The sequence below is a fragment of the Artibeus jamaicensis genome, unplaced genomic scaffold (genome assembly GCF_021234435.1).
Source record: "Artibeus jamaicensis isolate MK-2021 breed Jamaican fruit bat unplaced genomic scaffold, CSHL_Jam_final scaffold_916, whole genome shotgun sequence".
In the NCBI taxonomy this organism is placed as follows: Eukaryota; Metazoa; Chordata; class Mammalia; order Chiroptera; family Phyllostomidae; genus Artibeus; species Artibeus jamaicensis.
In genome coordinates, this window is record NW_026522059.1 from 15,746,020 (window position 1) to 15,772,820 (window position 26,801).

General features: G+C 41.3%; 1 protein-coding gene across 1 annotated transcript in view; it reads left to right on the forward strand.

The window, feature by feature from the left end:
- EIF3H (eukaryotic translation initiation factor 3 subunit H) overlaps positions 1-26,043 on the forward strand; it is an 84,367-nt gene extending 58,324 nt beyond the window's left edge. The window contains exons 3-8 of the mRNA XM_037154149.2: positions 13,588-13,755; positions 15,181-15,280; positions 16,481-16,630; positions 22,025-22,145; positions 24,297-24,429; positions 25,821-26,043. Coding sequence (XP_037010044.1) covers positions 13,588-13,755; positions 15,181-15,280; positions 16,481-16,630; positions 22,025-22,145; positions 24,297-24,429; positions 25,821-25,918 — 770 coding nt within the window. The 3' untranslated portion in view covers positions 25,919-26,043. The remainder of the gene's footprint in view (positions 1-13,587; positions 13,756-15,180; positions 15,281-16,480; positions 16,631-22,024; positions 22,146-24,296; positions 24,430-25,820) is intronic.
- The last annotated feature ends 758 nt before the right edge of the window (positions 26,044-26,801 follow it).

Genomic DNA, 26,801 nt, shown 5'->3' on the forward strand with positions numbered 1-26,801 from the left:
GAGCCACTGTGGCTGCTTGCCCACTGTTTGGTGTCCTTGGCTGTAGGATTCTCCACTCCCCACCTTTTTTGCACCTGCACGTCAATGAAATTGGGACGCGTTTTTAATGCATGGTCTCTTCTAATTGAAATTTCCAGCCCCCTATTTTTTATTTTGCTCAGCTGAGTTTAGACCTGAAATAATGTTATCATGCCTTCTACTCTTACTGCAGAAGGAAATTGTGAAAATAATAAAATTAAAATGTCAGTATCTGAGTACTTACCTTTCGAATACGCCCAGGGAGACGTGTGGCGGGAGGCTGAGCAGCCTGCTGTGCCACACGGGCCCGTGGGGAGAAAGGTGCCGCGTCCGTCTGCGGCACGGGGAGGAGATCGAGTCTGCATACCTTCCTTAGGAGCCAGTCTGTGCCAGTAAAATGGTTTGCTAACGTGGCATGTTGTAGCTAAACGTAGTGCCCCGCATAGCTTTACAGTACGCCTTGTGAACAAGAACATTGCAGCTTTTAACTTGGGAGTTACGGCATGGGGATGAGTGAGGTGTCCCCACTACAACTAGGACTGCAGTGGACAGGAGTGGCGCCGGAGCGTGATGGAATCAAGGGTTAGAGTCCAGTCCCCAGAATTTCCCCAACTGGAGTATTAATTCTTAAGTGCAGTGTGTTCCTTGGACAGAGATCTGATGAGCAGTCTCCCTTGTTTTGGAGTCTCTGTCATCCATGTATGTGAGATCGTCTGACAGTAGCAGAGCGCTCGATGCTTTTGCATATGACTAGGAGCCTGAGCGGGGAGCGTCTAATTTAGTAGAAACAGAGTGAGGAAGCCTCCTATCTGCACGACCTGTGGTCCAAGTCCTTCGTCTACAGGCTGTATCTTAAAATCCTCGAGGTAGATGTACGTCATCTGTCAGAGATGTAATTTACTAAAACTTTTATTCATATCATTAAAATTAGGATAACTTCTTAAAACTTGAAATTGGTGGTTTTCATGGGTGTCCAATGTCCATTGCATGATCTGTAGATGAGAATAGTTGGGGAAACTGTGTGCCAGTGTGTGGCTGAAATAAAATTGAAGTGTTGGGAGGAAAGTCTCATGACCCCTCACCAGCCTCCACCTCCTCCTTCAGGGTTAGCCTGGGGCCTGCGCGCTGTGTGGGGAGCCCACATCTCCTTAGTCTAGAACTTCCGTCCCTTCTCAAACTGAGGTCCTCCTTCCCCCTGCCTGCCACTCTCACTGTTAGGGTTTCTAGCCCATATTTTTAATAAAACTGACTGTGTTCATTTATTCATATAGATTATTAGCACCTACAAACACAATAGAGATCATTGATGCCAATTTCAAAGCTTAACAAAGGAAAACCATGGAATTTTATTTCTGGATGATTTTTGTCTAGTCCCTGCTCTAATTCTTTCAAAATGTCAGATTTCTCTCAAGGGTAATCTTTACCATTTGACTGTTACTCACTGTTATCTCCATCACCACGTGATAAACATTTACATTAAGAAATCATTTTTTTTCTTGAGATAAATTTAAAATTGGATGACACCAAAACTGTCGTTTTAAGGGACGTTTGGTTATTTGGAGGGTTTCTTCTGCTTTGTTGTATAGTTCATGGCAAAGCCAAAATTGCAGTTCCGCTCTCCTGTTTCCTCAGCCTGCATCTGTTCTCTTCCACTGCATTGTTTTGCAAGGTGAGAACCCGGCCAAGCTCGATTTCCTGGTTGTTACTAACAGAGGTAGTTTGTTCACTGTAAAGGCCCGAAAGCTGTGTGGGCTACCCAGGTCTTTTCTGCAGGAACATTAAGCGTTTGGGGTACAGTCAGGGAGGTCACCCTGTGTGTCCTGTCTGCCCCTGTTCACTAGAATGTCAGCTGCAGGAACCCTTTCTGTCTTCATTGCCCCATGTTGGACAGCACCTGAAAGTCTGGCACGTTACAGCTTGGAATAAATACTTGTCGTGTGAATATATATGAAAGGGTGAGTGTATGAATTTGCTGTTTCTTTTGGGGAAGATTTTTCTTCTCCAAAATATAAGGAGGAAGCATATGTAAACCATTTGTATTTTCTCTCATCTAACTGAGTTGTACTCTTTTCTGCAAGGAATGGATAGATATCCTTTGGGAATAAAGGATGGTTTTACTGTTCTTAAGGTAATACTACCTGGTTTGACAGTGCCTTAAAACATTGCAAATGCTCTGATTAAACTTAGTTTTTCAAGCAGGTATTGTTTGGTTTGCCTCTGGCTCATTTGAAAAACCTTTGGCATGCGTTGCTGGCCTAGTATCTGTGGACATTGCGGCACAGGGCAAGGTTTTTGGTGGGGAAGACAAAGGAGTTCAAAGTGAGACAGAGACAGCCCTTCCCTAGACGCTTATTTATGCTTCCCTAAATATTTATTTATTTATAGTTGTGCAGTTTATTTTTATTTCTGTCAGCGTAGCCCTTAGAGGTTAATTTTATTTCAAACATCTGGCAGGATCCTGCCTGCCAGTTGCAGAAGGAAATTATTTGGCCTGTTTTGTAGCCTTCCAGCATCTTTCTGTAGCAATTTTCTTGCATTTCAATGATTTATACCCCCCCCCCCCAATACACTGTATTTCATCTTCCTTCCTAATCCAAGAAGCTCTCTACAGAAAAGCATCTTCAGGAGCTTCAGATTACTTAATGACAACTTATTAGACAGACACATAGGTTCCAGAGATCTTTGTAAAATCGTCAAAAGATAAGAACATTACCGAGTTACTGGAGGTTGGTCTTTAGGTATGACTTTAGAGCTTGTACCTGCAAGATACGTTGTGACAGCAGAGTCCGTTGTGCTGAGTGTAATTTTACAATGTAACATTTTCGATAGAAACCCACTCTTCCATGAATAGAGAAGAGTTATCTCTATTAAGCAATTTTCAACTGGTGTGCTGCCGAACATTTTAAAACATGCAGTACTTGACTATTTAGTAGGTGCACTGACCTCTTTTCCCTTAGATTATCAGGTAAAAAAAAAATGACAATAGCCAACACAACAATAGCTGTCTGGTGTGAATGAATCAAAATTATACCTATTTTTTGTCAGATTGGCCAAAAATAAATGTGATATATTGGGTTGGTCAAAGAGTCTGCTTAGTTTTTTTCTATAAAAGACACATTTTTCATTTTCACCAATAACATTATTGATTTGGATGTTTTGAATATGTCGGCTATCTCCCACATGGTATAACATTGATTGTTCTTAATTAAGGTTTTTATTTGATTGCTGTCAACCTCAACTGGTCTGCCTGATGGTGGAGCATGGTACAGCGAGAAATCTCTGGCACAAAACTTTGCCAACCATTTTTGACATGTTCGATCAGTCACAGCACCTTCTCCATACACTGCACAAATCTTTTCTTGCGTTTCAGTTGCATTTTTACCTTTCTTGAAATAATAAAATTGGGTGATACCAAAACTGTAGTTTTAAGGGATGTTTGATGCCAAAAATATGCCAAAAATGTTGCATATTTCCTTCCACGTTCAGTAGTAAAATGGCTACATAAATTTTACCAATTTTGATGGTTTTTTTTTTCCAAAATCATTGAAATGCATGCATGCTGATATGGCATCTGTCACAATACAATCTAATAAAATGGTTTGGAATGAAGTTACAGACAACTAGGAGGTACTAGAGCCATCTTACCGGAAAAAACAAACCCAGTATTTTGAGTTTTGGCCAACTCAGTATTTTGTGGTGTACCGCCGAATTTCAGTAATTAGTTTATGAGTGCCATGAGATGAGAAGGGTTGAAGACCACTGCCCAATAAGGATCACCATTCTAGACCTTTAGAACAATCTTGCTTAATTGGCAAGACTTAATTAGCTCCAGTCATACCACCTTGGGGGTGAGGGCATGCATGCGTGTTCCCTTGTCCACCCTGGGCCTTAGTCGTCGTGATCGCAGAGTTTACGTGAAGCCTTTGTCCAGCTTTCCCTGTGATGGGCTTTCTGGCCTGGGTAGGGTAGGGGTAAGAGTGACATTCTGTTGGGAGCTTGGGATTTCTGTGGACCTTTGGCCTGCCATTCTTGCTGTTCTCAATGGTGGTGTTTGGCTGCCATGGAACTGAATTGGTTACTGACTCATGCTTAGCCTCTCCCCGTTCTCTGCCACATACCGACAGAGGAATGGAAGTTCTGTGAGAGCCAGGAGCACATTTGGCTGGTTCTCAGCTGCATCTTAGCAACTGTTACTCTCTTGGGTCTGGAGGTGCTTTGAGAATCTGGCGAAGGCCGTGGGTCCCCTGTCCACAGGTGCATATGCACGTGGTTTTGGGAAAAAGGGGATTGCAATGGGAAAGGAAACATGGCCTTGTTAAAAACAAGCCACGGGCTTTCTGGACTCGGGTTCATTGCGGTTGCTCTGAGGGTTCTGCGTGATTATTTCCTCAGTACGGCACTCGAGTTCCTGTCCTGTGAGAGTAAGTGGGGGCGCAGCTGAGCGCGTGGGGAGAGAAGAGGTAGGGCCCAGAGAGGGTGGATGCGGAATGTGGTTGTCAGTACTTCTGCTTCTCTGACTTAAATACTGCACAGGAAACCATTTGCCCTTTCTAATCTTTTGTATAACTTTTGTCATTTTTAGTTCTTGCTGGCTTTCCCTTATTTAGGTTGCAGTTAAGGAGACTCTTAAAAGATCATGTCCTTCAGGCTCTCTTTGTATAGCATCTTTAATTCTGATCTTCTAATCCAAATTGTCCTGATACTTGAAGGGAAGGGAGACTATCTGGATATTTGAGGTGCCAGAATTAGCAGTGTATGGCGTGTTCTAAAGCAGTTGGCTGCATCTGAGTTTAGCTGTTTCTCTTGGATGGGCTGTGTTTCCAATAACCTTTACTCCGGGTCCTGGCCAAGCTGGCCCTGCTCTTTACTCCTCCTTCCCACCCTCTCTCGTTCCCGGTGTTGTTTTTACAGTTACCTGCTGGGCAGGGGCAGGAAGCTTACTTCCCCTCTTTGGAAGAGTTATAAATGGAACCAGGAGATAAAAACTTATATAGCACTAGAAATTATATCATTATATACACAGTAATCATAGAACACCCAGGGTTACCTTTTCTCAAAATCTAATTTCTGTAGCTTGTCTCTTTCTTTATTGAATCTGTTCTTTATTATACTGAATATAATTAGCTTATCATTTTTTCCTGAAGAATTGTTTTTTCCTTTTGTAATCCCTTTTCATGGTGGATTGTTTTTTATCATATTTGTGCATGTGAATTCTGTTTCATGAAGTGGATATTACAAATCCGTAAGTCTTTTTAAGTTACATTTATGACTTCTAATCTCCTCCATTTTTCTGATTTTTCCTCGCCCCACTCTGGAGATGGAAAAAGGGGCTGAGTTTACACCACAGTTGAGGACAGTGTTGTCAAGCCCAGTTCTCCAAAAACCTCTCCTTTGACCCAGATAACTACCATAATCTGGATAAAAAATGGCATTTTCGAGTAATAGGTGACGGTGAAAGCCCGTCGCGCTCCGGTTAGTCAGTGTACCAGGCTCTTGAGAATGATTTTATAAAATCTTCTTAACTACCTTAGGAAGTAGATGCTGTTCTCTCTTCCACTTGACGACAGAGGAAGCCTAGCCCAGGATAATTTGTAGTAGGTTGTACAAGTCCTGAGTGATAAAGATGGTATCTTAGTTGGCTTCAGCTGCCATAACAAAATACCATAGACTGGGTGGTTTAAACAGTAGGGATTTCTTTCTCACAGTATCGGAGACTGGAAACCCAAGGTCAAGGTCCCAGTGGGTTTGGTGTCTGGGGAGGGTTGTCTCCTTGGGTGCAGACAGCCACCTTCCCACTGTGCCACTGTGTTCTCACGAGTACTCAGCACTGCCTGTGGGAGAGCGAGAGAGGAAGCAGACTGCGTAGTCTCTGCTGGTAAGGGCACTAATCCCACTTTGAGGGCCCACCCTTAAGACCTCTACTAAACCTAATTCCAGAGTCCCCATTTAAAGGCCGTAATATTGGGGGGTTAGGCCTTTAACATATTTGGGGTGAGTCACAATTCGGTCTCTAGCAAATGGTGTTCAGATCAGGTTGGATGCTTCAGATTCCGAGTAGTCTGGTACCCTCTCCCATCTCCTGCTTCCATGATTTAGGAGCACTGGTACTCAGATTATGTGGTGACCATGTTAAATGTAGGCATGTTGTTCAGCAGTGGAAACTCAGTGTATGTGTATGGCCTTTTTCGATATTACATGGCTTGCACAATTCTTTTGCCAAAAAAATACCATGAAAAATGAGGGTAAGAATAAGTAAGAAAACAAAAATCATCTGTGATTTCACTCCCTGGAGAACTATTGCCCTTAGCATTTTAGCGTATTTATTTCCAGTCTTTTTCCTTAGAAGCAGAAAACAAACCAGTTTGTTTACTTATGGGTGTTTTATGATTTATAGTTCTATATTCTGCTTTTCTTTCTTGGCATCTTATCAGTCCATGCCAGGTAAATTTTTAGAAACATTCTAAATGATTTTTGCCTTGGAGGGAACAAATTTGAGAGCTGCCAGGTAGGTAAATGACTGTGTGAGCTAAGTGTGGGAGAAGTAGTCAGGACTGATGACTCAGAGTGCCCCTCACTGAGGGAGAACACGTCCAGGCAGCAGGTGCGGAGGGCGGGGTCGATCAAAAGTCTGTGTGAACTTTTACAGAGCGTGGTACCTATGGGACTTCCCTCTGAAAATGCTCATTAAGCAAAGAGCCATGTGGACTGGAGGTCAGTTTTTTCAAAATTGTCATCATATGATTGGAAGTTGAAACCACCACTTTCTAGGTGAGGAAATTAAGGTTCAGAAAGATAAATGTGTTAACTACCTACCACCAGCTGATTGGGCAGTCATATCAAAGATGATGTCATGTCGCTCAGATGTTACCAGGTTTCCGGCAAAGGTGGTACTCAGTAAATGGTTTCAGCCCACTGCTTTCCCCCCAGTTTGTTCACTGCAAACAGTACTTCCAAAAAATCATTATTCATTTTCTTGAATGGATCTCCTAATAGGATCTTAATAGGATCTCTTGAGTAGTTTTCATGATTTGAATAAGAAGATAATATGAATCTGTTAGTTTCTACATGTTATTTTGTTATTTTATGTGAAGAATCCAGTTTATTTCATAGAAGACTTCTCCAGACACATTAAAACCTCAAAAAACCTGATTTGCAACAGTTTTCAAAACTCTTACTATGTTTAAAGGATGGAGGGACCCCCCCCCCATTCCCTTCTTCCCAGCTTGGTATTCAGAAGAGATTATTTGTAAGAATTTATAAATACTTTAAAGGAGAAATTAAATAACCTAGAACAAAGGAACTATTTAAAGAATATTTTATTGAGAAAGACAGTACTTGTACTCTTATTTGAATGGAACAGGTTAGTTGCTAGGTAGAGTAGAAATTGTATTGGACACTTTATTGTGAAAAATTGAACTGTTACCACACTTCTTAGGCAGTCACAGGGGTGGCCTTAATAACAGATGTGCTAGTTGAAAAAACAAGGATGAATATGTGATATGGACTGGGTGAAGAAAATATGGGAGTTTTAAGGAATGTGTATATTCCATTGTTCTCTCCACCCAAAGAAGACTCTTATTTAATTCTTTTTCCAAATGCACATTCTGTTTGCTTAAGTCTACATCTGCTACTAGCTTTGAACATTGCCTGAAACGTATGTGCAACTTGGCAGAAAATCTGATACGAAGAGAAAAAGCACAGGATAGTTTGTCTTGTTAAATAATGGAGCAGAACCTTCAGAGTTCCCAGCCTTCCAGTGCTGACTGGTGTCCCTTGGTGCTGCTAAGGAAGAGGCTTGTAATTATTTTCCTAACAGTCATGCAAATAGGTTAGCCCTCCTGCCAGAACAGATAGGAGATTTTGGTGTATTTTCCTTCCCAGTCCTGTTCGTTGAAATTATTGATTTGTTTCAGAGTTGTGGAGTTTTGTTTGTTTGTTTGCTTGTTTTTAAAACCATCTCTTGATTGGGCATAATTTATTTCTTTGCTGCAGAGGATGTGTGTGGTAAACCTGGTCTCTGTTCCCTTACTGGATGTAGTTGTGCAGATTACTGTGGATCTGGTCCAGTTCTTGGTTACAAAGTAGCCTTGGCATAAGTTTCAGATAGTAACATAGAATGCAGTGTTTTAGGAGTTTGATTATATATTTATGGTAATTATAGACTTTGACATGTAAAAATCTTAGGTAGTTTTATCACTTAAAATTGTACTGGAGTGCTGAGTTTTTGGTTAGTTTAGTGCTCAAACAGGCACATGCTGTGGTTTCTGAAAACCCAGAAATTATGGAATCCTGTTGTATCTGTGTCTTATCCCTTACTCATTCAGAAATAATTTACACGCGCCCAGTTAGAAGAGATGAAATTCAATAAATGGGTGGTTGCCTAGGCTTTGGAGTCGGTCTAAAATCAGATTCAGTCCTACCGCTTTACAGTACCAGCCGTGGTGGGCTCCTTTTCTAAAAGCATTCTGGTGGTTGTGATGAGCTCCTTAGAGCCTTGGTGTGGGATGAAGCCAGATGACATGCGCAGACCACTCGGCGGGGGGCTGACATAGGATGTGCCCACTGAGTGCTCGTTTCTTTCTTAGTGCTCAGCTCCACCCATCTGTAGATATTTTTAAATATAATTTTGTAGCATTTTAAAATAATTTGGATTTGGTGCAATTTAAGTTATTAACTAAGACACTAGACCCATTAAATTTTTAAAGTTTAAATTAGGTTATTTTGTCCTTGAAGAGTTCCCTAGTAAGACATCTGCACAACACTTTTCCCCCTTAATCTGGCAGAGTTGGAGTTGTAGACTATGCCAGAGTTTTGCTCCTTTCTGCTCATCCCGTCTAACCGACTGTGGCAGTTCTTTGTTCTTTTTTTTTTTTTTTTCAGTGAGAAATTGTATTTCACGAGGGCTCACTTAAAATAATGAAATCAAGAAGATAACTTTTTAAAATGATGGTGAAGAATAAAGGTGAAAAGAACGCTAGCTAATTATTCTACTTGTAGTGAAAAGCTTCTAATCTACTGTCCTTCCCACTGACTGTCAGGAGAACTCAAGTCTTAAATGCCTGTGGGGGTTTTTGGCATGTAACTCCAGGTACAGCATTTAAATATAAGACAACATATTATTGTCATTGTTTTCATATTTGAAGATAAAACAAGAGAACGTCCAACAAGTGTGGGCTTTTGAAAGGAATAGTCATTGGGCAGCCTGCCTCAGTTAAGACAGTTTTAGCTCTAGGCAATTCACAACGTACTGTTTGCAGAGTGGCTCTCTGGAAAAAGTGAGTGTGAACACCGGTGCCAGACTTCGAACCTACTTAGTAAACCAGGCTCTTCTTTGCTGGGGAGAGGATTAACCAATGAGGACAATTGCAGAGGTAGAAGAGATTGATAAAACTTCAGCTCATTTTTATAATCCTTCCAGTTTTTGTAGCTCTGCCTCATTTGCATCTCTGTGTAGCTTTTGTATTAGGAGTTCGAGTTGGCTTAGGAGTAACTACCAGTTCGTTCGTCTTTGAAATTCGTTAACTGTGTACTGTTTCTCCTTCGATAGAATGTTAGCTTTTTAAACTAAGAATGTTCAAAAGCTTCTTGCCTAAACTTTTCACTACACAATTGTGAGCCCTTCTGTTGAATATGATCATAAACTTTAAAAGAGTTTTCCCCCCAAAAAGCTTGGGAAATTCCCTAGGATTATTTAGCCATTCACTCAGAAGTGAGTATCATTGGCTGAAATTGCTGCTTGGGTTTCTGTTAAATGAGAGAACTTTAGGAGGAAAATGAAAGTGTGTCTAACTCTGGACCAATTTCACAAAGTTGCCTGTGAGTGCTTGTTTCTTACTTCATTGATTTGTGTTAACTCAGCAACAGGAGTCAACCTCATTTTTTTCCCCTTTTGTTTCTTTTGAAGTGATTTTCTTTGTTCTGAGGTGTGAGGCACTCCCTAGATAGGAGTCTCTGTCTAGCCACGTCTTTTACCTCCTCCAGTTTCAACTGCAGCCCAACTCCAGCCAGGGAAGGTGAGGCTGGCCTGGCCTGGGAAGGAAAATAGTTCTGCCTTCCACTTGCCCAGAGCCTGTGGGCTGGGGCCCAGCAGTCCCCTCCAGCACTGCTCACCAAGTAGTAACTTTTACTTACTTTTTTTTGTGTAACATTTAGTGGCATGTCACCATTTGGTGATTGTTTTTTTCCTGGTCTTCTCTGTAGGTGGGGGGGGGGGGGTTGTAAACCAGGTGTGGTGACTCCGGTCTGCTGATTGGTCTGCTGATTAACGGTGGCTGCCTGGAAGCCGGTTCTGGGGCGGTTTAGTGAGACAGTGTGCTCCCCTTTCTTGGCTCTCTGTAGGGTTGCTAGGATGCTTTTGCAGGGTTTCGGTTTTGTTTTGAAAAACCTGTGTGGGTCAAGGGAGGCAAGGACACCAAGGGACACACACCGGAAGTTCGGAGAGGAAGCGGCTCACTCGGCTGTTTGTGAGGTGTTTCTTGTTCCTTGGCTTGTACATAATAAACCAATCACTTTTTCAGAGTTCTATTGAATCAAAATGACCTCTTGAAATCATGCAACTATGGGAGCCTCATATGAGCAGTCCTGGGCCTGGAGGGGACCAGGCTTCAGTGCACCCCAGTCCTGGTCCTGGAGGGGATCAGGCTTCAGTGCACCCCAGTCCTGGTCCTGGAGGGGACCGGCTTCAGTGCACCCCAGTCCTGGTCCTGGAGGGGACCGGCTTCAGTGCACCCCAGTCCTGGTCCTGGAGGGGACCGGCTTCAGTGCACCCTAGTCCTGGTCCTGGAGGGGACCAGGCGTCAGTGCACCCCAGTCCTGGTCCTGGAGGGGACCGGCTTCAGTGCACCCCAGCTGTGCTGCGGAGCTGAGCCCCGACCCTGATCTTTTCACAGGTCACTGCAGTCTGTGTGGTGTCTCCCAGGGATCATTAGTTTATCTTACCTTTGTTTAGGTTCTGTTTTTTAAAAAAATTTGTTTTAACTGGGGTGGTAAGTTCGACTCAGGACAGTGAATGTCTAGAAATTTCATATAGGAGAGACTCAGCACATAATGTTTTCTGTGTGTAATAGTGAAATTTCAGTGCATTGCAGATTTTCCAGAGCAATTTTGTTAGTTTGCCTCTCACTGATCTTAACCCTTAAAATTGTATATTCATCTATTGTATGTAGGTCATTTGAAAACTCTTATCTTAAAAATAAATTTTTATTATTAAAGTCTTGCACAAAATTTGTGTCATGATTTTCTAAGCTGAAGAAGAAAATGGAAGTGAGCACTTCAACCCCAGTAATACAGAAGCCCCATCTGTCCGTTTCTGTACCCCCGCCCCCAGGAGTAGGTACAGGGGACAGTGGTAGGTAACAACGCAGGAGAACAGGCCTCATACCCCTGTTTTCTTCCCTGCCTAAGAGAAATGCTTCACTTCCCTCTTGATCCTTATCTAGGGAGCTGTAAGGTAGGTAAGACTCTGGATGAAGAAGGAATTCGGGGGTTTCCTATTGATTATACAGGCCTTTTTTTTCCTGCTGCATCCTGAAAATTCTATAATAAAATATATTGTATTGAGGCTGCTTGAGGGGAGACTTAGTAAGATTACAGAATATTGTCCAAAGAAATGTTCTCTTTTAAAATTTTTTTTAAGTATTAATGCATGCTGGAAGCCCTGGTTTGGTTTATAGAAAAATCACTACGTATGACTAGCACATCTGATGGACAATAAGGAGTAGTAACATTTCAACTGGGATGAGCTCTCGTGTCTTTTTGGAGACAGGAAAACTAAGCATCAGAGAAGGGTCATTAACTGGACCAGCAAGGTTTCCACATGGGAGAAATCTGAGCTGCCACGAGCACCTACCTCTCTCGATTCCAAGTCTTTTCTACTGTGGCAAGTTAGCAGAATCTAACCTCCGCTTTTGTTGTAGCCGACTTGTGCGTTTGGATGTATCGACCATTAAAAACTTTCCTATGAAATCATGTTGGTGCTATCAGTTGCTTGGTATCCTTTCCCCATCTCTCCCCTATTTTTTAAAAAATGGTAATTTGGTTCTTCCTATACTTGTTATACTAAAACTTTTTGTTTATAAGTGAAATTTGATTAAATTTTATTAGCCATATTAGTGATTTTACGTTAGTTTCAAAGAATTATGGCACTTTGAAGCAGTAAGAGGTGATAGCCATGATTCTGTCTTAAATTTATCTGACTGGTCAGCACCCATTAAACTAGCTGGGAAGAAAGTCTCACATGCCAGGGACACAAAAATTTAAGATAAAAGATAATTGATGGAAGATTATCACAGTAATTTTATTGTGCTGCTTCTTGAGACCACTGTATTGTATATAAAAGGAAAACATTTTAAAACACATAACTTCTTGAGTAGTTGATGAGTTGGCTGCCATTTTTTATCATGAGAACTAAAATCTTCCTTGGAATAAGCAGACTTATAACTTCTTTGACTAGTAACAAGTGTTGAAAAATAAGACCGTGTCCATCAAAGGGAGGTTCTGTTATACTTCATGACCCTAAATTTTGTTTGCTTGGTGAAAGTCCAGTGCTGTAATCAAGGCAGTGACAGACATGGAACTTGACTTCTGTTAAAACTTGGTTTTGCTTTAAAAATGAAATGGTTAGATTTCAAGTTAAGCAAATACGTTTACTCAGTATAGTTATTTATGCATTTATTATCATAGAAATAGCTTGGATATTTATTATGTTGACTATAAAGTTTTCTTCTGTATCACATATTTGCTATTCTTTCTTGGGCTAAATTGGTCTTGTAATGTCTTATTTATTGCCAGCTCGCACCTATTTTTTTCAGTAATGCTACTTTAAGTTTATAATATGCATGTAGTCATTAATTTGATAAAAGCAAAAGTCATCCAAACCTTTTCATCCCATACATGGAGGTTAAAATACAACTCTTCTAATAAAAAATGTTATTTAGTGCTTAACAGAAAGCAACACAAAAACAAGAAAAAGGAATTCTTTTTTTAAATTTAGCTATGCAGCAGGGGGCACCAGATGAAGGCAGAAATGAATTCTTATATTTTAAATCAGCTACAGCTTGTATCCTGCTCACACTTAAATAACATGGTATTTAATTGTTTCCCTATTAGTTTTCTTAATGGCTTTAACTTTGCAGTTCTAAAAGCTTTGTGAAGAAGACATTGATAACAATTCTCACTTATTAATTCAAATGAAATTTCTTACAGCCACCAGATTAGTAATTACACACATTTTTTCTTAGACGTATACTACTTTTAAGGTTTTAAAAAGGGAAGTAAAACTACATTTAATAAAAAATTTCTTGTTTTAGCATAGGCATTATTTTATGTTTTTAATACCTTTTCTACAAAATGTTTTTTTCACTAATAAAAAAAGGAAAGTCCTAGTGATCTGAAATGGTTTGAAAGCTTAATTTTATTTTCTTTTTATGTGAACTGATTTTTAAATCTGGAAACCTGTTCCCTTTAGCTGATAAATAGTTGTGTAGGAATTTATTTCTGAAAAGCCTTTTTTAATATTAAGCGCCGTTATTCAGTAGTTTCTCTCTTTCTCCCCACCTCCCCACCACCCAGTTCAATATCAGATGGAAATGATGCGGAGCCTTCGCCATGTCAACATTGACCATCTCCACGTGGGCTGGTACCAGTCCACCTACTACGGCTCGTTCATCACCCGGGCTCTCCTGGACTCGCAGTTCAGTTACCAGCATGCCATTGAAGAATCTGTTGTTCTCATTTACGGTTTGTAGGAGTTTCCTTTATTCTTCTTTTCTTCCCTTCATATCATTACTGCTACTATTTTTGCTTTCTGTCTTTCTGCCTCGAAGAGCAGCCTGGCAGGCCTTCTCGAGTAAATACCAACCCTGTTTCTGCAGCAGCCTCAGCAGCAGCTAAGTCTAGACAGGGTTTCCTTCTTTCTGTTTATTTTTCTTGCTATCAGAGCCCTGATGTGTACATTTTGGAATGCTGGAGTAGCTGCTTCATTTTTATTCCTCCATCTCCCCTCCCTCGTTTGAAAGGGCTGGTGGAACTAGACCAGATGTCTAACAAACCCCGCTTGCTAGAGTGTCTGGCTCTGTACGTGACTGACCAATCATAACACAGTGTGCCAAGATTTTTTTATACCTCTGACAGCAGCGTACAAAACCTGGACTGTTTCTTAGCACAAAGATTTTTTTCTTTTCGGCCCATTTAATGGTGTTTCCTCAAGCTCTCCAGACCAGATGTTCTGTGCTGTATCAGAACTGTAGGCAATTTAACAGCTTTATAGCCTCCCCCCTCCCCAAACACTCACAGTTTGCCGTATCTGGCAGACTTGCATATAGTTTCCAGCTGAGAAGTAAATGTAACGTCCTGAGTATCTGTCAGAAAAAATACTAATGAATACGATCAATCTTATGAGCTGCCCCCAAATTGTTTCAGTATGTTAACAATTGGATTACAGTAAAGAACAAGTTGTTAAAGTGTACTTATATTGGCTGGAAACATTGCATCATCAGACCTTGATGAATTTTCCACTTGTTTCCATCTATTTTGGTTTTCATTTTATCACCTATTGCTAAAAGTTTCACTGTGTTAAGTTTCAGACAACATGAATGTTAACACAGGTTTTAGGCGAATATTGGCGTGCCAGAGCCGTTACCGTGCGGTGAGTGCTAAGCTCCCGTACTCGCGGACTGTTGAAGCAGTCAGTTTTGACAAAATGAGTTTCTCTAAAACTAAAAAAGACATTTTTGTGATAGCACTTTGAGTTTAGTGTATGTGTTTTAAAAAATCTGCTTCAACTAAGAAATTTGAACATGCATATCAGTATGGGTAAATTTTGTTAGTGAGGCTATTCACTGAAATTAGTTCATTGAAGAACTATATCAATACACATAGTGAATTTTAATATTTAATATTCATCAGTATTCTAGAACCAGTATTACTAGTTCTAGCTTAGGAAGTTATTCTACCGGTTATAAATAGAATAATAGGTTCCTCCATTTTCACTTCGGTTTTCTACACTGGTTTGAATCTGTGTCAAATTGTATTCTGAATATTTATTTTGATCTTCATTTTGCAAGGGTGGTGTGCTGAATAACAGAATGTGCCTAGAACCAATGTCATTCAAGCCCTGGCAGTGACAGAATTCTTAGTAATTACTTTCTCTTTTTCTTATTCAAGATCCCATAAAAACCGCCCAAGGGTCTCTGTCACTAAAGGCATACAGACTGACTCCTAAACTGATGGAAGTTTGTAAAGAGAAGGATTTTTCTCCTGAAGCGTAAGTGTTTGGGGGCCTATAAGGCATACAGTAAAGGGCTGAGTGTTTTTCTTTAAAGATTTCAGTTTGCCACATTTATGGAATCCTCGGTGGTGTGGTAATGCTTTTGCCATGTGGACGGTAGAAGTTTCCTGCATGGCCGAGTGCCACTGATTTCTCCCTTTCCGTGTTTAAACTATTCTTTGTGGACTGTCTCATCTGTTGTTCTCACCAAGGGTGAATTCAGTTGGAGTAGGAATTAATTAGCTACTGGGTTTGGAGAATGAAATGATTAAATAAAGGGAATGAATGATCAGCGGCCTGTGAACTCCGAGTCAGTCCAGTTGTGAGCTCTTGTCTCGTAGCAGCGGGTGGGTTTGGGGGTGGGGTATAAACATTTTAGGGTTCAGAAGGATGTGTCTTACTGGGAATTTTGGGGTGACAAATATGCAGAAAATTAATCAGTAAAGCTGTTTTGTGATCTTACACAATGGCATTGGAATATTGGCATTAGAAATTTTAAGAAATATTCAGAACTTTTTCATTTTCTGTTCATTATAGGAAATTTTTTTCCTTATTAAAGTTAGTGGCTTTGACTTCACGTAGGACAGACAGAAATTTCATTGCTGGTTTTCTATTTGACTCCTGAAATAAATGAAGGTGCAAAGAATATAAAAAGAAAATGTTTTAAAGTTCTTTTTAAAGAACTTAAAAAGAAAACATGAAGAATTTCTGGATTATGGTAGTTAAAAGTAAGCCATGGGAAGCTGCATCTTGCCGTGTTCTGAAGCATCGGATGTGGGGTGGTCTGGGTGGTGGTCTGGTACTTGTTAATCTCTCCAGTTCGTGGGCTTTTAAATGGACTTTCCATTTCTCTTTTCTAGCTGTTTATTTTAAAGGTTTTTAATATAGGTTCTATAGCATAACTTCCTGTGACATTTACATTTTATTATCAGTGGAATTTAGAGGCTACCTGGTTACAAAGAAATAAGTTTCTTTTACCTGGAATCTTATCTTCTGGATTTACAGCTCAAATGCAGATCATTTTTGTTATTCAGATCACTCCAGTTATGCTTGACTGTGAAACTTATTCTCCCCCTTTTTTAGAGAGCACTAATGAAACAGATCCTGGGGAGGGCCTGTAATTAGGGGGAAATGTATGAAATAGTTTAACATTTATTTCTGACCACCAGGCTAAATTATTTTTAACATGCTTCACAGATTGAAAAAGGGAAGTATCACCTTTGAGCACATGTTTGAAGAAGTGCCGATTGTAATTAAAAATTCACATCTGATCAACGTCCTAATGTGGGAGCTTGAGAAGAAGTCAGCTGTAGCAGATAAACATGAATTGCTCAGTCTTGCTAGCAGGTAAGGGGCCCTGCCTAATGAAAAGTCCCTTTTTATCACTTTCTGCAAAAGATTCTGTTACTTAGACTCTAACCTATGAAACAAGAAGAAAATTACTGAAGCACATTTTGAGGTTACTAAGACCTGTAACAACAACATGTAGTACTTGTCCTGCCCAGGAAAACCGCCAAAGTGATAAAGCGAAACAGTATTTGAATACCAATGAGCTCCTGAATACTGCAGGGCTCCTCCGCTGCCTTTGCTGTGTATCGTTTTTGCTCTGATAAGGTAAATGCCCGTGGCGGAGGTTCTGCTCATTTGGCTCAGCATTATTTATTGCACCCTGCCCTCAGAGGCTTATGGTATTTTGTATCTGGGTGTTTAATAATGCTCAGGAGAAAAATAAAAATACCTTTTTGTTTTACTGGTGGTACTGGTCCTAGTTCAGACGCAGACTTTATTAGTAGAAAGCTTCCAGTTTGAATTTCCAACTGAAATTAGAATTTTGGGGACCTGGCACTGCCCTTAGACAGCAGTGACATAACGTGCCCGCCGCGGCTGCTGCAGCGTCTGCTTGCAGAGATTATTTATTACGTTGGTAAAATGCTCACTGAAGTGTTCCAAACAGTTGTTTCCTATATGGAGTTACTGTTTCTTTTCCCCTCATTTATTCTCTTAACAGAAATGGGAACAGATTTCTACATATAGCTCTTCTTCGAAGCCCTTTAAGCTTGATCGTAGTGATTGTGGTGGGTGGGTGAAGGCAAACACACCCATAAAGTGAAATTAAATGGACAGAGTAGGTAAGCAGTCAGTATGCTTTTGTTGAATGGCTGAAAGAAACATTGTTTTCTTAAGGAATGAGTGTGGAACAGAAGCTCAGTTACTTAATCAAATTTCTAGTTATCCCAGATGGAAGCTTGTATAACAGAATGATACAGAATTCTTTGCCATAAAACAAGATGGATAAATCCAGAAGGATCAGAGAGCCGGGTGTCTTCTGCATGCTCAGGATGGCTAGGGCTGTGGGACCAGAGAGCCAGGTGTCTTGTCCATGCCCTGGGATGGCCAGAACTGTGGTTGAAATGCCCCTCCCGTTGTGTGAGTCCACCAGAGGCCCAGGAAGTCTTCCCAGGAGGAGAAGGGAACCGGGTAGTGAATGACGTGCGTGAGATAGCCCCGTTGCGAGGCTAATTTGGCACTAAAGAATGTGCTGTTCGACTGCAAGCATATATTCATAATAATCCTTTAATTTGTCTCTTTTAGAAGGTCATATTTTTCTTTATTGCTTTTACAAACCCACTTGGCACACCTGTATTTAGAGGTTCGAGCTAAGAACCTTTCTCAGCAATGCAAAGTTACAATTTGATGAATTAAATATATAGTTATATAATAATTTTAAATTTACTATGTGAAAGCTTTTGCTTACATAATTTATGTCTTCACCCTTTTCCAAGCTTCCTTTATGGAGCGCACAAAACACACATAGCCCTTCTGTGCTTTAACGTTGGCTGTGAGCTGGTGCATGGTGTCTGTTTGTCCAGGGCATCAGTTTTAATAGCCAAGAAAATGTTCCCAACTCGCCATAGCTACTCAGATTGAGGCAAATACTGTAGTTTAGTTTTTATCTCCTGTGTTTGTTGGTGGAATAGGAGGTGAGGCCCTTGGCTTTTTCTGTGACGTTGCTTTAGGGGCACATTGGTGCCCCCGTTGGGGGAAACCATGAAGCAGCCTTGAAGCAGCACTTACGCTAATGGACTGTTGACACTGGCCCACACTGATAATACTGTTTTAAAAGCTTTGTTCTTTTCAAATTTTATTTTATAACATTAATCAGGCCAGTTGCCATAAAATTTTCTCTTAAGAAACCACATCAGAAATCATTCTTAAGCAGTTCCTTAAACATTTTGTTTGGTCTTGCTTTTTTTTTTTTTTCACAACCCATATGTGGTTACCAGTTCTTTGATTTACCTGATAAATTTGTCTGTGCTGTGAATAAAACATGCGATAGTCCCTTCATTTAAAAAGTTTTAATTTTTTATTTTATTAGATGAAAGTTCTGGTAATAGCTATTTTATAACAGCTTTTAATAATTTTTTTAATAAATGTGTTACATAAGCCTTTCACTTTTCACACATGGAAAAACAATTATTTTTATTTCCCCTTTAAAAAAGTAAACTAAGGGCGGGCATCATAGGAGGATAATAAGGGTAAATTGACACCATGGCCGGAGCTGACTTGTCACTGCAGGTCCTGGTTGGCATCTGGGTAAGGTGTCTGTGTTCGCTTTTCTTGTCTCCTTCGGGATAAACGAAAAGGCTATTTTATTGAAACTCCTAACAGTAACTCCCTGTTCAAGTTTTCTGGTTGAACTGGTACTGAAAAGACCCCCATAAAATTGCCCTTGGTAATGGACCCGTGATTTCCTGGTATCTGAAATAGTTGTGTATTACTGTTAATTCTTTTTGCCTTACAAAGACTATTGTAAAGACTTTTGAGTCTGGTTTGTTTGTTTGTTTTAGTATTTCTTATTGGCTATATTTCTGAAGAGCATTGTAATTATATAAACCCATGTTACAAAATGTTTAAAGTCCACGCTGCCTGTGCTTTTTTGTGTTCTTCACTATAATTGCATATATGATATCAGTATTTTAATACATAATACTACAGTACATAATATTACTACTGTACAGACTTTTGGTGGAGAGGGTGAGTCTATTCTAGTAGTACCTTTCTCATAACTCACATCAGTGTAGTCAGCCTCCAGTCTTTAAAGCTGTGGGAGCAGATGCTGGGTCCTTTTCCACAAACTGCAGTAACTCACCTTCAGGACTTTTTCTACACTGTCACTGTGCACCTCCTTCTCACTGCCCCAGTCACCTGGTCCCAGGATTGATGCTGATCCATTCCCTTCTCTGAATTCCTGTATGCTTAAAGGTGTAAATGACTTAGTTAACAACTAATCATGTAGTTAATTATAGCACTTATCTTTAATATCATTTTTAGGGCCTCAGTTCTTCCACTGGTCAGAATGTGAAAGGACCAGGGTCTCCCCTTAGGCCACTCCCTTCCATCCCTGCCTTCCTCCCCTTCCTCCCCAGATGTCTTCAGTTCCTCTCTCTACAGGTTCTTTCCTACTATATTTATTGCCTTGTTTTTCCCAGTTTTAGAAAATCTTGAAAATGTTCACCTCTTCAGAAAAATTGAAAGAGTAATCAGTGAACAAACACCCCATGACCCTGTTACCTAGATTCACCAGCGGTGCATCTTGCCACATTTGCACCTGCTCTCTAGACACATAGAAACAAACCAACCAGCCATGTACTTTCCCCTGAATTATTTGAAAGAAAATTGCACACATGACTCTTAACCCGGAGAGGCTTGAACATGCATCTCTTAAGAAGAAGGACATTTAATCTTGTTTACGACTCTCTCATCTTAAACATCAAAGTTACAGAAAGAACATCTTTTGACCTCATGCATCATTATCCACTTTCTTTCACCTTTTGCTTCTTTTTTATCCTTTTTTAAATAGTCAGAATTTTTAGTAGAATTTTATACAAAGAATAAAACCCACCATTTAAAAAAGTACAAGTTATTGGTTTTTAATGAATTTGCAATGTTGTGCAACAATCACCACTAGTTCCAGAACGTTTTCATTGCCCCAAACAGAAACCCACCACTCATGAACCAGCAACTCCTCTGTCCTGCATCTGCTGGCCGGCAAGGGTTGCTTTCTGTGCGTGTGGATGGCCTGTTCTGGACATTGTGTGTAAACAGAGCCGTGCAGTAGGTTTTCTGCATCTGACTTCTTCCACTTAGTGCAGTGTTATGTGAAGTTTCGCTCACATGGCAGTACTGCACACTTACGACTCGGCAGTATTCTTTTGTGTGGATGAAGCACATTGTATTCATTCATCCTTTGAAGGACATTTGGGTTTTTCTGCTTTGGGGCTGCTATGAATCGTGCAACTGTTAACATGCATGTGGAGGATTTTGGGTGAGCATGTTTTCATTTCTCTGGAGCATGTACTGGGGAGTGGATTTGCTGGGTCCTCCAGTAACTCTGTGGTCAACTTTTTGAGGAGCCGCCAGGCGGTTTTCACAGTGGCCACACCGTGCTTTTGCCCCACCCACCGCAGTGTGAGAGTGCCCGGTTTCCGTGCGTCCTTGCCCACAGGCCTCAGTAGACTCCCCCGGGATTTCCTGGTTCTGCTCTCCAGTCTGTTCTCTGCAAAGCAGCCAGGGTGGTCATGTTAAAATTTAAGGCCAAACCAGTGACAGACGGGTAGAACTCCAGGGCACAGTTCACCCGAAGTTGAGGGGTCTCGTTCAGTGTTGCTGGGTGTCATGTGGTGCAGCGAACGTCTTCCCAGGTGGGCTTGTCTGGCGCCCTGACCTGGTGCTGCGCTCCAGCCCTGCCCTCTCTTCTCCTCTGTCTGGTTATTAGCGCCCCTCCCAGGCTGCTGCTTCTCACCCTTTGCTTTCAGCCTCTTCTCTCCCTAAAGAGATGTTGCTGCCATTCTGTTTAAGTGTCTCCGCTTCCCCCTTTCTGTCTTCCCACCGCGAATCAGTTGTAACCTCGGTGGAGACAGAGACCATGACTGTCTCTTTCACTGCTGTCTCCGTTTGACAGCACTGAAGCTGGGATGTAATAGGTCTTGAAATGAGTGAATGAGTACTCTTTGTCAGCTAGTGGATTTATAGCACATGTGCAGTAATGGGCCTTACCACATGGTAGGAGATTGTTGCAAGCAGAAATCAGTGAATATGCTGGTCCTTTTCTAGCTAGTACATTAATGATGTACATAAAGTGATGTGCATTAGCATCATGTTACAAGATTTTGGTAAGTGAGTTGCAGTAGGAATTTCTGGAGAGGAAAAGAAGTAGGAACAGGTGTATCACAGATTCTAGGAAGGGTAAGAGCAGAGAAGCCCTCTCATAAGGCTTTGCATTTTGCTGTTGTTGCTCTTTGAAAACCTGTTAGATAGAAACATCATGTACCAGAAGTCTCAGTCTGTTTGCATGGTCTTTCCTTTCCGTGGCTACCGGTTTGAAAGTTGTGCAGCACCATTTCGGGGAGGGATTGCTAAGGAAAGGGGTTCAGAAGTACTGACCTTAGGTTAAACTTGGTTGTAAAGAAAAGAAATGTACATGTAGATTTCCTGCCAGGTACATTTAACAGTTCTACCCTGACATGCATGTGCTCTGACAAAAAGAAATGGAGCTATTTCAGACGTGGAAGGTTGAATAACTAGCTGACGCGGAGCCTTTCCTCTACCCTTGCTTTTATGTGTGCGTGCCTTCTCACTCATTTAGCAAATGGGAGACCAGTTTAATGCCTCGGAACTCTTCCAGAGCGGTGGCAAAACTGTAACTTTAAAATGTGACGTGTCAGTATATTTACGTTTCAGCAATCATTTGGGAAAGACACTGCAATTGCTGATGGACAGAGTGGATGAAATGAGCCAAGATATACTTAAGTACAACACATACATGAGGAACATGAGTAAACAGCAGCAGCAGAAACACCAGGTTGGTATTATGGAAAACTTCAACAACAGAATTCATTTCTCAGTGTGATGCTTCAAGAGGCATCTTCCAAATGATCTAATTATCTTTGATAAAGTACTGACTTTTAGCTAGTAACTCTATATCATATTTTAAAAGATTATCTTTGTGTAGTATGTTTCTGATATATTGCTTGCAACATATACTTAAAAATACCTTGCTTAAAGAGAGCCACTTTGTTAAGCTCAGATTGTAATGCCAAGGTTATGCAAATAAGAGTTGCATTTGTTGCGAATCAGAGGCAGAGGGATTCTGCAGTGTCACAGCTCATTTCTTTACTAACTATAATTGGTTTGGTAGTGGCTCGTTGCAGCATAGTTAGCAATCTTCAGTTCATTTACAAAACTGAGCAATTGTGATTAAGAGCAAGCAATTTGGATAGGAGATAATAGACCAACTGCTGTGAAATAGATGGTATAATACAGATAAAAACCCTAGAGTTACCTGAGTATTCTCATATGCCCAAACACTGCTGTGGCCATTTAACCTTTTCTTTATTAGTGTTGCCTGAAGGCCACCCGATTTTCACAATTCCCTGGGGTATTGTTTTGGGGCTATATTGTTCTGAAATGTTCTTAACATTTGATTCATAGATCTGTCATCTCTCTAAAGAGAGATTGCATCCGTACTACTTAAAGTGTCCATATGTGGAAGTGTTCTGTATGACTGCTTCGTGTTCATTCACATGTACTTTTCAGTAGGTGTGGCTAACAGTAGAATTAAGTGGTTCTGAGAATGTGGTATTAATTTTTTAAAATATCAGTGTTCATTTAAGTATTTTAACTGAGAAAATGGCGGTAAAGGTGGTGATGGTGAAGATCTCGGATGAACTGGGGAAGAAAGGCCCGGACCCTACTTGATTGCTTTCCTCTGCTGGGCCTCCCTTTGGTTAAAGGCCTGGGCCCTGGGTGTCAGACTGAAAATGTGTCCCCCGTGGGACAGTTGATTCTGGAAACCAGTCTTCAGCTATTTCTTCAGAATTCTAGTGTACCTTACAATTTTGCATTTGATGTTTATTCTTTCTTACCCATAACCCATATTAAATATTAAGTACAGGAATCTGTGCAAAGCAAGTTACTCCTCTACTTGAGGAAGAACTGTCACTTCCCCTGGTTTCATAGAAACGGCCCCCAAGAACTTGAAATTTGTGATGCCCACTTTGGCTTCCCATTACCTGACCTTTTAAGGCTCTGTGTGGGATGTCATGTCCCCCACTGTTGTAAGCAGTTTACAACTATTAGCCTATTAGCTCTTGTGTGTACTTTGATCTGTATATTTGTAGGTTGTCTGTACTAGGCATCCCCCCCCCCCCCAAGTTAGTCCCTGGCTGTTAGGAACCAGGCTGACAGCAGGAGGTGAACGACTGGCCAGGGGGGCAAAACCTCGTATTACCACCTCTTGCCTCTTGTCCCCATGCCACCATTCACCCATCTTCTGCAGACAGGTCTCTGGTGCTGCAAAGGTTGGGGACCGCTGATCTCTACCTTTATGTATATCCCTGCCTTCTCTCCAAAGAACCATAGTAATCCAGAGTTGGAAAGTTTTTGCAGCATTATCTGAGCTAATGAATGATACTGATCTTAGCTGTTGACTTAAAGCACAGATGATACCTGTATAATAATAATAATAGTGGTGACGATGTTCAAATAATGCGATAATGACCTCATCAGTATTGTTGTCATATTGGTCAGTATGGATGGAGTTGAAAGAATTCCTCCCTGTGGCATCTCATTACTGAGTTATTGAAGTGGAGATGACTTGTCCTTGTCATGCTGTTGTCCACCCCATTATAAGAAATGGTGAAGTTACTCCCCCGCACTCACTAATTAATCGGAGCTGCTTTGACTTTTAAGCCTCCTGTTTCTCACGTAAGCAGTTTTGTTTTTCCGAATCATTACTTACAGACCCTTAGAGCTCAGAGTGACACTGACGTTTACAACAGAGGAATTTTCTGTTGCAATGTGTAGCCTCTCAGGAGCAAGGGGAACCAGAGGTTACCCTTTATAAAACAGATGGGAGTTCAGAGCAGTGGGGTGCTGCCGGTTGCCTAAGTGAGAGAGTTCTTTTATTCTCATCAGAGAAAAATAACCGCATCACGTTCCGTCTGAATTTCAGTATCAGCAGCGCCGCCAGCAGGAAAACATGCAGCGCCAGAGCCGGGGAGAACCCCCGCTTCCCGAGGAGGATCTGTCCAAGCTCTTCAAACCGCTCCAGGCCCCGGCCAGGATGGACTCCCTGCTCATCGCAGGTACTGGTCGCCAGTGCGGAACGGGGCTGGTTTCTTCTCTTCTTTAGAAAGCAGGCGGTGGTGAGAGAGTGGAAAGGACAGAAAACGGACGTCGTAAGAGTTAGTCCATTTAAAATGGTTGAATGACAAGTTGAATCTGGTTCCTGTAATTGCAGAATTTGAGAATTTGTCGGGCTGTGTTATTTTAATGTCCTTTCGGTGCTTCACTGTGTGTGTATATAAACATTTTTGAGATGGCATTATAAACGTTCTAAAATGGGAAGGTTTTATTTGTTGTCTTCCATGGAGAGTAAGAAAAAAATTGTACAGTCTCATAGTGCAGAAGACCATTTAGCTGAAGCTGTTTATTTGTTACGTTCTAGCACAGCCCTGAGCCCAAGCCTGTGTGGTGTTCGAACTGAATTGAATCTTCCGACTTAACGGAGAAGTGTTTCCCTTAAATTGTAGCAACATGCATGTAATTCTGGGTGGACTTTCTCTGGAGATAGTTAACATTTAACACCTCCTTTGAGTGGTAGAGATTTTATTTTCTATGTTAGGACTTGATTCTGAATATGTAACATTCATTCATGATCTTACTAACTATAAGTACCTTATTTCTGTATAAATGTTGTTAAATGCTGTTTGATTCAGTCCGTTGTCTCTGAGGCATTTATTAGAGTGAAGAATCCTATTCAAAGAAAATTTGATCTTCCATGATTTCTGTTGGTACAGTTCTATTGATCTATTCTTAAGGTGGAAGAAAAGTCTAAGTTCCGTAAAGCTTTCTAGAACAGGTGTAAATTAAATTTGGAAAGCCCAGACACATTCCTTACATAAGGTCCAGTGGAAATAGAATTGTGTTTCTCATACTTTCAAAAACATGTGACTTTGCAGCAGATTAGGTCATTAGTGGTGAGACTTGGAAGCAGCAGCGCCGCAGTCCTTCCTTCCTGCAGCCTGTGCTCCGGCCCCCTCGCGACTCCGAGGAGGGGGGGAGCCCTGGTGTTTCCAGAGCACAGACTGGAAACTGCTCAGCGGTTCCCGCCCAGGTCCGGCAGGCAGGCTGTGGTTCCTCCTGCCCACCGAGGGCCGCTGGTGCTGCTGTCCACCTCCTGCACTGTTGGGCTGAGTGTGTGGTCACTGCATTTTGATCGGCAGTCAGTATGTTCTTAACTGCTGACAACTTTTTAAAAAGTTAGTTTTCCTGCTCTGTGTAGCCAAGAGTGGGATGAACTTAACGTCTAATCCTTATTACCCCTAATGGAAAAGTAGAGTGGATTCCTATATCCTTTTAACTCAGAATACCGGTGGTTCTGTATTATGTTGATTTCTTGTGAGATCAGTGTTCTGGGTCATTGGGTAATTTGTGGAATGTCATAACTCACTCTTTCACTTTCCCAAACACACAGGCCAAATTAATACTTACTGCCAGAATATCAAGGAATTCACCGCCCAGAACCTAGGCAAACTCTTCATGGCCCAGGCTCTACAAGAGTACAACAACTAAGACAAGGAAGCTTCCAGAAGACGAGTTAACATGGACTCTCAGGATCACCTTGGGGCAATCTTGGAAGTAATACATTTGCATATTGAAGTCTTTCTAGCCAATAATAAAATATATATAATAAAACAGTCTTGACTGCTTACTCATTTGGTTTGAGACATATTGTATCTGGCTGCTTATTTTTGCTTTCCTTCCACCAGTAACTTCCAAAAGAGGAAACGTTCTCACCAGAGCTCAGGCCTCCAGGGTCCAGCACCTTCACTATGTCCGAGGTGCCACTTCTCACCCACGCGCAGTTAGTGCTGCTTGTGCCGACTCCTGACCCAGACGTCCTGGCACCCACTGTGGTTCTAGCACCTCACCGCTCAAGCGCCCCGGGAAGCCCAGGCCAGGCTCCCCTGCACCCGAGGCCTGCGGTCCCTCTGGGCACTTCCCAGAGGGTCTGCCTTGGTGTCTTTTCAGGTGGTGGTTGACCAGTCCTCATGCCCATAGGTCACAGGGCACAGGAACTTGACAAAGTAAGTTACTTTACTAAAGGGCTATATTTTGTATGAACATGAAATTCATTCTACGTGTATTTTTAAATTTTAGGACTTCATGTTTATCTTTTTCATGCCATGAAATAAAATTCTGCTACTTATTGAGTGAAGAAAAAGGATTTGGGAGGACAGTGGTATATTGGAAAAAAGCTGGTGATTTGTATTTGAAAGGTCGTCAAAGATCCCACTGTTTGAGTACTGCCCAAGTCAGGTCTGCCTGCGGTGGAGGTGCCTGTGACGCTCAGGGCGATTTTCACCTTGAAGACTCACGCAGGAGGACGGTCAGAAGGAATGGGTGAAGGGCAAGAAGGGTTGAGAGACCTTTTTTCCAACAACACTGTTTGGGC